Source organism: Epinephelus lanceolatus, chromosome 14 (assembly GCF_041903045.1).
Source record: "Epinephelus lanceolatus isolate andai-2023 chromosome 14, ASM4190304v1, whole genome shotgun sequence".
Lineage (NCBI taxonomy): Eukaryota > Metazoa > Chordata > Actinopteri > Perciformes > Serranidae > Epinephelus > Epinephelus lanceolatus.
In genome coordinates, this window is record NC_135747.1 from 8,963,085 (window position 1) to 8,976,985 (window position 13,901).

The window sequence follows — 13,901 nt, forward strand, 5'->3', positions numbered from 1 at the left end:
ATAGTATTGACTGTAGTGATCTAACTCGTGTTCTCCCTACTAATTACACTGCGAGGCTGGATGACGTGTGTGTGTTTGTGTGCATGTACTAAGAGAGAGTCAGCGCTCCTGCCAAATCCAGGAGTCAGTTCATCACTCCTTCCTTCTGTGAAGTTGCTGTTTATATTTCTTTTATTTTACAGTGACTTACAATGGTTTATTTTTCCTACTGTTTTAAATCGAATGAGCCACATTTAACCAAATATTTCAGCCTAAAAAGATGAATTATGGGAAGTAGTTTTCCTCCTGACAGGAACAGAACCAGAAGTGTCAGCTTTTGTTAGTCACAAGGAAATTATTAAAGCTGCAGTGCGTTGATTTAACTGTCAAAGTCTGTTTACATTTTTTTGAAAGTACTACTGCATATGCAAAAATGTTGTATGAAGCATTTCTGTGGCTCCAGTGCTTGTTTCTGACTGTGTCTTGTGTGTGTTTGACAGGCTGTCTGTCTGCCTTGGTCTACCAACATGCCATCACGCCACTGGCCCTACCCTGCAAACTACTTATCCCTGCCACAGGTCTGTGGATACAAATATGTGTTCAGCAATGTCTGAGCATTTTTAAGTTATTTTTACATTGTTTCTGAGCAGACCCCTCCTGCCCCACATGTTTTTAGTGGTGGGGATCACAAGAGGCCCTAATGATATCGATAACCAATATTATCATGATACTGCTGTCATGATACAATATTGTTGCTTTTTTAAATATTGTGCAATATGCTGAGTATTGTAATAACTTAAAATGCATTATATTGCTATTTATTACCTTTTTTCCAACTGTAAATTATGTCCCCAAAGGAAAGTTTGGTCAACATCTGTTTTATGTAACAAGATTAAGTTTGAAGAAAGTTTTTTACTTCAATTACAGCAAAATGTATCTAAAGTATTAAAAAAGCCATTAATTTTAGCAGTAGTAGTGGATACGAAAAGTTTAAACGTTACCCCTGCAACCCATAAAGACGCTGGTATAAGAAAACAACTTGACCATACCTGGGGTATCTTTTGGTTGTTTGGCTTCACAAACATTAACATTGTCTGTCTGAATAACCGGTATCACAAAGCTCGGTATCAACTAGCTCAGTCAAGTCTTGGTTTTCCTTTCCAGCCACGAGCACATTCATGTGAAAGAAGCCAGGTTGTTAATTATGAGCAACATCAGAACCATGAATGCAGTACTTTACATAATATAAGATGAAACAGTGATGCTAATTACCTGCGGCAATTTAGGGACAGCAGAAAGTCATATTTTGAAAGAGTGAAAAATAAAAAGCCTATAATGTTACAACAGAATATGAAGATGTAGAAACAGTAGAAATAATTTCCAAAAATTAATTGTAAAAATTAATCTGTCTATCTGACCAAAATGCTGCCTTTATAATTATGGGAGCCAATTAACCGTGTGTGGATTATTATTATTATTTTCATTTATTCCTAGTGATCATTACAATGGTGTCTTTTTTCTTTTGAGCTGCAGTGATGAAATCAGTGATGGAGTCAGAGTCTATCATTTATCACACTGGTGATAAAATATAAAAATGCAGCTTAAAGTATCATCTTACGTTCAGTGCTATCAGTGATTTCCTGGATTGTTAGAAGCTCTGTTATAAAACCAGAGTGGAAATAGAAAGCATGCAACAATAAAATGATTCAACTGACCTATAAAAAAATATTTTTCTTCACTTGTCACTCGGGGGACAGGTGACAGTGATGTGACTGGTCAGTGGTTTGGGTGTTGACAGGTTGTTATCCGATCCTCTGACCTGCTCTTAAGCAGGTCAGCTGTTCAGCATAAGTTACCACAATCATTTATGCCGGTAAAAGGTGAACCAGCTTTGTAGTAGGCTAGTGAAAACCCAGAGTTAATCCTTGCTAATTCATAATCCTGCTTCATAGTACAGGCCTCAGGAAAACTCAGAACAACTAAATGAAAACTGAACTCTACACCAAAATTGGTAACTTCCTGTCTCTCTTGTTTTATGTAGATCTCCTCGAAGAAGTGTCAGAAGTCTCTGCACCAAACCCACTGGCTGAAAGGCTGAAACAAGGAGCAGGTAAAACAAACTCACCTTAAGTCATTCTCTTTGTTAAAGCAGTCCTGTGATGGTCTCAGTTTTTGAGACTTAAATACAGCAAACACAGCTTTGAGATTTGAGGACAGTTATGTCCACTTTATTAATGTATCCTGAGTCATCCTCTTTACTTATTCTGACAACATGACATCCTTGTTATCCCAGTGCAGAGGGCCCCTGCTGATTCCCATGGTAAACCCTGTGCACTTTTATTTGGAAACCTACATCTGGAATGTGCATCCCATATGTTTGTTGTATGTCTGTGTATGTTTAACCTGCACAAATGAAGACATATGATTAATGGCCCTGCGCAACAGAATTCCTTGAGATATTTCTAAATCTCATCTGTTAACATTAGTGTCCAGCTTCTTGTCTGTAACAAGCAGAATGTTTTATGTGGAATGATTTGGATGAATTTGTTTCTAAAACAGTCTGACCCCAGCTTTGTTCCAGACAGCATGTTCTCTGATGAGAGGAAATCAATATGTTTGCATGAAGCGGTCAAAACAGGCATTGATAACATTTTGAACAGGATTCATTTCAGGAATGAATACAGTTTGTATAGTTCTGTCCTCACAGAGTGACAGTTCCACTGTCCATTCGAAATTTCTGTTATCTGAGACATCTGCTCTCTTCCCAGCATGCAATGTGCTCTACGTCAACTCAGTGGAGATGGAGTCCCTGACAGGCCCTCAGGCTGTTGCCAAGGCCATAACTGAGACACTGGCTGCCACTTCTCCAGCTACTGCCACCATTGTGCACTTCAAGGTGTCTTCACAAGGCATCACGCTGACCGACAACCAGAGGAAGTAAGTCAGGATACCACTTGTTCTCTGTTTAACACCGTCTTGAAATGTTTAAAAGATGCCTCACAAACATTGCAAAACATTAGGAGACTTTGCTGCAGACAGTGTTTGATGTCTGAACATGCCTTGTTTTTGAAGGGCAAGTGTCAGTCACTGCTCATAATCAGGCAATAAATAACTGCTAAACACTGGATTAAAGTATCAGGATTGTACTGTTTACTGCAGTATTTCTATTAAGAACTTAATTTTGTTTTATGTAGCCTGCCATAATGAATAAAACATTTAACCAAACCATAATCAAAGGTTCTGTAGGTGACTTCCATGTTGAGAACCGTTTAGTCTGTATTTATGTATTTACTTGAAGTTAGTTTAACCCATAGATGCATGACCTACCAATACCTACACTCTTCCATAAGTGGGGTCAAAATGATGAAGATGATGATTTGTATTATATTTTGGTCAACAAAAGAATGATTTCATGTTTTATGTTCATTTATCACTTTTTATTAATATTTTTTCACATTTTTATTAACACTTTAACAGTTATCAAAAAACGATTTTATTACAAGGAAGCTATAAATATCATAGTAAGTCTGCTTATCTCTACACAACAAATGCAGTAATGTTAGCTAGCTTACTAAGCTACACACACAAACTACACACACACACACACACACTTACTAATGACATCATTGAATAATCAATAATAGCATAATAGGCTACATAACATGCACGCACGCGCTCGCACACACACACACGCACAATAATGGTTAGATTTTATTACAAGGAAGCTATAAATATAGTAAGGCTGCTTATCTCTACACAACAAATGCAGTAATGTTAGCTAGCTAACATTACAGTACTAACATTACATAGTAGTTAGCTAACTAGTACCTACATTGTAGTTAGCTAACACTAGCTTAGTTAGCTAGTGTTAGCTAACTACAAAGTAGGCTAATTTGATGACAATAATACTATACTTTATCACACAAAAGTCATGGATTTGGAAAATAAGTTCATATTTTATAACGTCATATGTAATCTAAGATATAAAACAAATATAGTACTTACATGTATGTTGCTGTATAAAAATCCTCCTGGGTGGTGAGACTGCTGGCATTAGATGTGTAAGTGCAACGGTAAATGTATACCTGACAGTCACAATTGATAAGAATCAAAGATTCCTAGGTCTAACCCTTGATATTCCATAGGAAATGCTTGGGGTCATTTTTGACCCCACTTATGGAAGAGTGGGGTAGTGATACAAAAACAATTTCTTAAAATGTATATATATATTTTTTTTTAAATGCAAATGGCCTCATGTCAAAGACATGTTTTATGAGGAATACCTGGAATATGAAATGATAAAAACTTTTAATTCCATAGATATTGAAGAAAAACAAACCCTGGGGTCATTTTTGACCCCACTTATGCATCTAAGGGTAAAAGTTCATATTGATGAGCTGGATTTATACAATCAAGAACTGTGATCAGCTAACGAATGTCCTGGTGGAAATTAGTGATTAATCATGCTCTGATTAGAAGCGTGATGGTTGTGCATGCTGTAAAGTGTATCATCTGCGAATCCACACTACACATCTTGGTGCATCTGTAATCTCTATTTCTATTTGTTGCTTGTATAGGCTTTTCTTCCGACGCCACTATCCTACCAACACTGTCACGTTCTGCGACACTGACCCTCAGGACAGAAAGTGAGTACAGAGAAATTAAAAGGATTTTGTAAAATGCCAAAATGCAAAATTACTGAAGAGTTCTAAGATACTTTGAAAATAAGAAGAAATTCCAAAGTGCTTGTTATCCTTAACAGCTGTTTGTTTACTGTTTATTATTGCTTCTGCTATTACTGATTGTGTGGGTCCTTCAGTTCACTCCTTTGATGCTGTTAGCTTCTCAGAAAACTTAAAATGTCTTAAAATGTTAACACACACTTTCTTTAAATCTTTACAGGTGGAACAAGCCTGAGGGAGGCACAGCCAAGTAAGTCAACGTCTGTAGATTACAGTGCTGCTGTTGATCTGATATCGCATGAAGCATGTGACTCAGTGGGGGATATTTATTAAGGATTTGTCCCAAAAAGACTTTTGTCCTTATCAAAGGACTGCACCAGTTTTGCACAGCTAGAATGTAAGAAATGCAGCATCGCGGCTTGTTTTGGGTGTCATGCTATTTGAATCGCGGCTGTACCCGATTTATCACCACAGACTGCAGCACAGGAAACTGCATCTGCAATGTAAACTGTTTTATCGGACACACTATGATTTAGGCAGCAAGTTATAATCAGGCACACAGGGAATCTGCACCCGCAGAATTCCTACGACACCTCTGCTGCTAGCAAGAACATTCTGCTAAACTCTGCAGATTTTTATTCTGCGTCACCACAGAAACTGTAAAAAATCTACAGATTTATTTTGGGTTTGGTAACCATCAAGCAGGCCGATGTTTATAAGATTTATCTAAATCACACCTTCCGGCTATTAAATTAGTATTCCTCGCAGACAACCCTCCTCTTGCAGGGTGAATGCACACTTTCAAGTTAAGGAGCAGCAAAAAGTTTCTTTTGCACTTCATTGCTTTCTAGACATCTGTGAGTCACATCAAAATTTCCCAGCACGCATCAAAACTGCAAATCAGATTGATTGCAGCTGGGAATCTAAAAATATAAATCTCATATAATTTCACTTGTCCATGGATAAAGATTCCATTGCAGACACAGTCTGATGTATAAACATAGGAGCTTTACAAATAAATGTCTAACCTTGTCTCTATAGGCTGTTTGGGTTTGTGGCACGTAAGCAGGGAAGCACAACGGACAACGTCAGCCACCTCTTTGCTGAGATGGACCCTGACCAGCCTGCCAGCGCCATCGTCAACTTTGTCTCGAAGATGATCGCCTCGCAGAAACGATGAGAGCCGTCAGCAAACCCTGGCGCTTTTTTTTTAAATGCCTTTGGTTATTTTCTTTCCTTTTAACCACAGACACTTACTTTCTGTTCTGGACAATTAAGCATTTGGTTTTACACGTCACCTTATTTTTTCCTGCTCTTTTACATTTACTTGTGTGTCTGTGTGCGTTTGTGTATGAAAGAGAACGAGACAGAGAGTGTGTGGTGTAATTGTGCGCGTGTGTGCGTCTCGCATGCATGTGCTTTTCTTCTTGGACGGACTCCAGAATGGACCAGAGGAAGTGCAGGATGGGGCGTGGCTGTGTGTGACAATGGGACGGGAGGCGATTCTGATCTCCCTGGCAGGGTAACGCATGGACAGGAAGAGGGAATGACATTGTGTGTGCAAATGTTATTTTTTAGCAATTTGTTCATTTTATATTTTTTTTAAGAAGAAGAAGTCAAGTTGTGTGATGTAAAGGTGGATTGTAAATCTATCAGGCTTTTGACTGGTCAACCAAAGATTTTAAAAAAGTAGTCAGGGCGTGTATAGTGTGCCACTGTCGGAGGGTCGGAAGTATTCTTTTTGTAAAACAAATATGGCTGCTTAATCAAAAATACTGAACTGTTTCCTTCTGTATGTACTGATACTGTAGGTCAACTCTGCACCGTTGCCATGTTGCAAACAATGTCTCCGGACTTTGTTGCAGCTGGCGAGGTCTGTGTAAATATTCTAGATTGCTTTATGAGTAGGACTGTTCTAGATGACATTTGGTGCCTGACTTTCTTTTGTAATGCAGAGCTTTTTAAGAAAAAGAAGAACATAAAACTCTTCCAGGCTGTCTTAAATATGCAAATAGCCAAACTTGGAAATAAGATTGTTCTCCAGAATTCCACAGGTCCTTCCCTGTTTGATGTTGTAGTGTCGCTAATGATGCAACAGATGTTATTCCTCTAAAGTGCAGCTAGAGTCAGACAGTATAAAACAATTTTCTTGTGCATCTACAGTATCCAGGTGAACACACAAAAGCATCAGTAAGAAACTCATTGAATCATTACATTCACACATAGTCTCTTGATTGTAAAGAAGAGGATTAGCTTTCTATCTGCCATCACTCTCTGTTCAGTCTGCGCAGCACATAGCCACACTATTTCACTCATTAAGGGGCCTAAAGTTGTTTTGTGAGGACAGTTCTTGTGGAAAAGTGTTGTCCTGCTACACTGCTCTTCATTTTTCTGTGTTCAAAGTTTCCGTCGATAGAGAGAAGCTCTTTGCGTCAGCCGGCCAAAACTGTTAACACTCACACCCTACCCAAAAGTAAGCTATACATATAAATATACATATAAAGATATATATAAAAACTTCCAAACAGTGACTTAAGATATTTATTTTTTTTGCTTTGTTGCTCTATGTTATCTTGTATACATGTATTATAAAGTATACATCAAGATTACTGAAAGCGAGAAGAGAAGATTGCTTTTTATTTTGGCTAAAGTGCATTGACATATATAAAGGTGTAAAGTGTGTTCATTTTAAACTGTCGTTTTTGAATGTTTTTTGTTTTCACAGCATTACTTTTGTTAACATTCTTGTTTTCTTGGGGAGGCTTTGTTGTTTTTGTTAAGAGGAGGGAAAATATTTTGTATGAAAGATTGCTGTTACTAAAGTCCAAATTGGAGTTATCCTAAAGTGATGCCAACACAATTGTTTTATTAACTTAAACCTGCCTGGAAGATACATTGTCCAAGTTTAGCACTTAAATGTTAAAGTATTATCAGTGTGTTTCTACTTGTCAAAAGAGAAGATATGAACATTATCAGACCTGTTTCATGTCAGCATTGCATGTGTGGAGGCAGACTTAGTAGTCCCTGTAGCCATCAGCACCTCGGCATGGGTCTGTTTATGGAAAACTAGTCAGTTCAGTCAGTAGCTGCTGCCCTCATGTGGTGTAGAAAGATCATTACAAAGGAACCACTTTTATTCTAACAGTGTTTTAGCTGTGATTATGGCATGGCAAAGGGTAAATGTTTAAGTAATTTGATCACTGAGAAAATGAATTTTGATTTTAATGTTGATTCATATGCTAATTTCTTAGCAAATGAGTTTTGCTTTTATATTTTAGAGTCCCATTTATGGATTAAGAAGTAGAGATTACAACCCCCTCCTTTATGCCTGATGCTCTAGGATCAGTTGGCAGCATGATGTAAACTAATTAAATAAGGGTTAGTTAGGGGGGCTACATTCTGACTCAAATGTACTTCTTCAAATATAAAATAAAATACAGCACTTACAGGGCTTTTATATCTGACTAGAATGTTCCATTATTTATTAGCAAGAGCCTGCATGCTCAAGTTGTTACCTTAACGCTGCTGACTGTAATCTGTACACAGTATCCTCAAGTCTTACTCAAGCCAGCCCTTTCCAGAAAGATGCCCATAGATAGTTATCACATGACGACTGTGTCTTGACTCGGCTTATGAGACAGAAGAATTTATATTTTTGCCTACAAAATGCTTGTTGAGAAAAGAGGACGTCCTCTACTTCAAACTGAATGTTTGCCATTTGTTTGCCAAGATGGAAACTCCAGTGGCATCTGCCCACTTTGACAGATCAGTCTGGACTGTAGAATGTGTGTGAATGAGCTACTATGCCTGTATAGAGCTTTGTCATTGTTTTGGTTTGCTACATTGTATGGCTTTTACTATTTCTGATGAAAAAAAAAACACATTAAAAAGCAGTACAAATCAAAATGTATATAATGCTCTTTTTCTTTTTGTCAAAGATGCAATTTGATTCTCTGTTACACTGCATGGGAATTCTGAGGTTTTAAGTTAGCTTGCCATAAAAGTGTTTATGTTTTCAAATCCTCCTGATTGTAAGTAAATTCTCAGTTTTTACAAAAATTAGTATTTTTGATAGTGAATTTTGAATATAAATTAAAAAAAATGATCTATTTAAGCTCAATTAAAATGTAGCAGTGGATTAATAACCTCAAAATATCATTCATTCCCATTTTGACAGGACATTATTGAAAATTAATTTGTCCTCAGGTTGGACACATTTAAAGGAAAACTATGCCCATTTTCAAAATTCATACACGTTATTCCTATGGTTTAACACAGTACAAAAAATATAACAGTGCTAAAACTCGAAAGAAGAAAACAAACATTTTGTGGGTCCACAAAATCAGGTTCCCATTCATTTTCAATGGAGCAGATTTAGATTTAATACTTGATGACATCACAAGTTTGAGACTAACTTCACTGATTTTCAGTTCTGAGAGAGTAGCTCATGTTCACCAATACTGATTGAAGTCTTTTAGGGCATGGAAATAATTGGTATCCCTGATTCAGGTGGTGTTCACTTTTAAATATGCAAGACTAACTTATGGCACAGATAAGAGGCGTCCATCACTGGGCCTTTCAAGAGATCACGTTAAAAACAAATCAGGTTATTTAAACTTGAGAATTATTGGCTTCCAAAACACAACAATCCATTAACATTTATGTATCCACATAGAAAATACTTTAATTTTACAAAACTATTGGAAATCTGTCCCTTCCTTTTGCAGGCTGCTATCACCAAAAACATAACACTACTGACTGTTTGTTCAGTTGGCTAAAACACAATATGTTGACCTCTTTGCAAACTATGAGATCCTTCAGAAGAAGAAGGAGGAAGTGGTGTGAAGTTGTAATAATGTCATAAAAAATATTTCCCAAACAACTTTGTTTCCATATTCATAACTTAGCAGGTTCAAATGCCCAACCCTTTATCATAGCACATGAATAATTTTTGTAATGTTTACAATGTGATGATCATGTGCACAAATGTGCTATGTTGGCACTGAAATGTAGAAATACATTTTAAGACCTTTGTGATTGCATGAAGGGAAAATATAATTTTTTTTTTTACTTTTTAATAGATTGCATTATCATAAAGATGCCCACATGTAAAGAAACCAATGTAGTCACTAAATAGATCTAACAAATCATTTGTAACTACTAATCTACAGCATTTAATTTATTTATGTACTTATTTGGTTGGAGAAGTCAGGCTTCAGGCTTCAGGAGTATGAAATGTTTTTGTTATGGCCATACTTTGTGAATTACAGCAGAATAGCAACAAATGACTTTTCTATTAAGATACATAGCCCTGTCTAGCTTCACCTACCGGGATCGTTGGTAGTGCAATCATATGACATCACTGCATTAGTCTATAAAAGTTTGAAACTGTTGTAATAAAATTTTATGACAGCAATTTTCTGTACCCATACCAGTTTAATATAATGATAAAAAATGCAGACAGGCTGCAGGAATGTGACACTAATAAATTTTCTTGGAACATTGTCATTCATTTTTATTTCAGTGATGTAATAGGGTTGCCTTTTCTCCAGTCTTGAGAAGTCCGATGTATGATAATGAAAGAACATAAAAACCATGAGAATGTTTAGGGACAGTGATGTTTTAAAGAAAGTGCATTATCCCATTAAAACAAACAAACCAAAAAAAGACTGCAGAATGAGAATGCCTGACATGCTTACATTTTACCACACCAGTAATCCTCAGTCTACAGCTGAATGTATCTGATGCTTTAAAAAATGTCAAGGCAAAGACGGGTGAACATTCAATTAGTGTGACCCTGATTTGTTTTTGTGAAAATAGCATTTCACAAAACCTTAAAAGCACCTAAGATTCAGAACCAAATTCCTTAGACTGAAAGGCTAAGATCAAACTAATAGAACCAAACTATGCAATAAACCCACTTCAACACCAGTAAGAAAGAAAGGCCAGCTGAGTTATACTACAGAATTGCACATTAACTGTAGATAAGATGGCATCAGGCATTGAAATGGCATCAGAACACTCGTGGCTCTATGAGCAATGAGGCACAGCAGTGCTTTGAGCTATGCCAGGGGTCAGCAACCTTTACTATTAAAAGAGCCATTATTGGCCAGAAAAGCTAAAAAAAATCTGTCTGGAGCCGCAACATATTTGATTAAAGTCTAAATTAGCCCATCAACATTAGGTCTAAATGAGCATTCATTAATATGATTTACTACAAGCTGGCTACTACTACGTTACCTTTGCAGCATTGGTGTTGAAAGCAAATTAATCTGTCCATGCATTATTAAATCCTTTATTTTCCTCCAAGAGTTTTCTTTTTTTTAGGTTTGGAATCCATGGCTAGCCATACTAGAGAGACTCCAGGCTAACCACTGCAACTGAAGTTCATGCAAAACTTAAGGGAAAAGCCACCATGCCATAGACATATGACACACATTTTAATTGATGAAAACAGTTTTTAATTCGATGTGTAGGCTACTTGTCTTTACAACTGTAGAATGTAATAATCACTTCAGGCCTACAACAATAACAAATAAAAATCTGAATGTTAAAAAATAAGCATTATTCATTTCATATAATTTTATGTCAAAGCCACAGGGAGCCACTGGAGAGGGTCTAAAAGGCTGCGTTCTCTTATCTTAGTTTAGCATTTTAGCATGCTATCGCTAACTAATTAGAACTTGATTAAAAATTGAACAACCATTAAAGTTATTGCAATTTATTCTGAAGGGACATGAATGTATGCACCAAATTTCATGAGAAAAATCCACTCAGGCTGTTATCATAGACTGTTGGTACGTTTTCCTATAAAAAGCTATGTACCAAAATTTATACATATTCCATATAATGATGAACCAGTAATTTGTGCATCATGCACATATTTGGAAGGCTGAGATCATGTGACCAATGTGCTGACGGGAGTAAGAAAGGAAGGAGTCCCGAGCAGTCCAGTTAGGAGGCAGGTTGGGCTGGAGGATGGGTCACAGAACAAAAGACTTTGCCCTGAGACTTTCCCCAGGAGATCAATGTTCGGAACCTTGTGAACTTTGAGTCATTTTAAGGTACATCCATACCATGTCTCTTTTCGTAAACCTAGCCTCACTTTACTTGCCTAAATCTAACCTCTGTAACTTTTATGTTAGTTTAGTTTAGTTTAGTTTAGTTTAGTTTAGTTTAATGGTTTAGTTGACAGGGATCATGTACAGAACAGGTTCTATACCAGAGTTAGCTGAATAGCTAATTTGTATCTGTGGTCCCTGGGCAGGAAGTTAAAAGGACAATAAAACACATACTAAACATTACAAACAATATCAAAAACAAAACAACAGCATCAACAACATTACAGAGTAAAACATCGTACAAAATACATAATACATTTGGTGTTCAGTATACAAAGATGAATGATCGCATGATTGATTCTCTGTTAGCCATGTCTTCAGAGACTTTTTAAAACTGTTAAGACTTGCACAGTCTCTAATATGGAGTGGGACTGAGTTCCATTTTCCAATTGCTTTGAATGAGAATGCTGATTGCCCAAAAGTGGTCTTCCTAAATTTGGTGGAACAATCACCTCTCATTGAGGCCCTGGATACCCTTACATTGTCCCTGCAGAATGACACACATTGCTTAAGTGGTGGTGATGCAAGGTCATGAATCAATCTGTACATCAAGCACATGTCAGAAAACCAAAGAAAACTGTCAAAGGTTAACAGGTTATGTTTTTTTATAATGGTACAGTGGTGGTAATTTCTTGTTTTTTTTATCAAAAACTTTCACAGCCTGTTTGTAAAGAGTATACAAAGGTTTCAGCATAGTCACACCTGCCTGGGACCAGTTTGTAGCACAATAGGATAGATGTGAAAGGATCGTTGAATGCATAAATAATTTAGCAGCATGTATGGGTAATTGATGTCTAATATGTCTAAAATTAATTAAACTAGTTCTGACATTTTTGGATATCTTTCTAATATGCTTTTTAAAAGTTAGTTAATTATGTAACTTTACATCAAGTACATAACATCATTCATGGGGTGCTAATTTGTAGGATATCAAACAAACCGTTGTATGGGGATGCAATGATCCACTAGTTGTGAAGACATTGCATTAAAGGCCCAACATGCCAACCCCAGGGTGATGTATAGAAAAAGTCAAGGGATCACCAGAGTCAGTAGGTCTCATTCTCTGAGGACCGTGAATGTCCGTACAATATTTAATGGCAATCAATCTAATAGTTGATGTTAAGATATTTCAGTATCGACCAAAGTGATGGACCAACATTACCATCCCTAGAGCCACTCTGCTAATGTATGTTTTCTTATACTATTGTTTGGTGACAAAAGGTTTCTATCAAGGCCTACACAAGAACTAGAATTTTTAAAGTCGAAGACTTTGACAGTCTGGATTTTGATGTCACACACTGGTTGGAGACCCCAGGGTAGACACAGAACATGCTGGAGGGATGATATGTCTCATCTGGTGTGGGAATGCTTCGAGATTCCCCAGGAGAAGCTGGAAAACGTTGCTTGGGAGAGGGGCATCTGGAATACCTTGCTTAGCCTACTGTGCCTGGAAAAATTGATAGGTGGATGCCTATAAAGATCTGTTTCTATCTGTTTCATGTCTGACCTTGCATGTCACCTGTCCTAACATTCACAGATTCAAGGAAAAAGAGACAAATGTTCATTGGATCAGAATATCAGCAGTGATGATTACCACTTCACCTGACTTTAGCCACATGTAATCTCCTGTTGTCTGTAACGATTCTGTTAAGCACAAAATCAACTCAATCAAAACTCTAAAGACTCTGTGATGAAGAGGCAGGGCAATGAGTTTCTGCTTCAGAGAAACACATTCCTGATTAAGCCTGTTAAAATTAAGTAAATAAGCAGCCAGCGTGTGCTTGTTGAGCTTCACATGAAATCTGTGAACTTAAAGGACTTAAGATTGAGCATCGGAGTTTTAGAAACTGTCAGGGCATCTACCAAACATCTCTAGACCTGTACAATGCATCAAATCCATGTTTCTACCATCATGCAAGTAAAGTATCGTTTTCTGCACTCTCAGGAATTAAAAGTTGCAGCTAAAACAGGCTGACAATAAATACAGGCCTAGTGGAAAGCGTGGAAAAAGAAAATATCAGAATAGCAGCAGTGCTCCAACCTTTCCTGTCTGTACGCTCAGCCCATCTACTTTGTGTGTGTCTCTACCTGTGAATGAGGAAAGGTGTGAGAAGTTTTA

General features: G+C 37.1%; 1 protein-coding gene across 19 annotated transcripts in view; it reads left to right on the plus strand.

Annotated features, from left to right (window-relative positions):
• tns1b (tensin 1b) overlaps positions 1 to 8,567 on the plus strand; it is a 239,075-nt gene extending 230,508 nt beyond the window's left edge. For all 19 annotated transcript variants that reach the window (XM_033617654.2, XM_078174332.1, XM_078174336.1 and 16 more), the window contains 7 exons: positions 480 to 557; positions 2,021 to 2,089; positions 2,273 to 2,299; positions 2,748 to 2,916; positions 4,557 to 4,625; positions 4,882 to 4,911; positions 5,703 to 8,567. In XM_033617654.2, coding sequence (XP_033473545.2) covers positions 480 to 557; positions 2,021 to 2,089; positions 2,273 to 2,299; positions 2,748 to 2,916; positions 4,557 to 4,625; positions 4,882 to 4,911; positions 5,703 to 5,841 — 581 coding nt within the window. In that variant the 3' untranslated portion in view covers positions 5,842 to 8,567. The remainder of the gene's footprint in view (positions 1 to 479; positions 558 to 2,020; positions 2,090 to 2,272; positions 2,300 to 2,747; positions 2,917 to 4,556; positions 4,626 to 4,881; positions 4,912 to 5,702) is intronic.
• Positions 8,568 to 13,901: the final 5,334 nt, after the last annotated feature.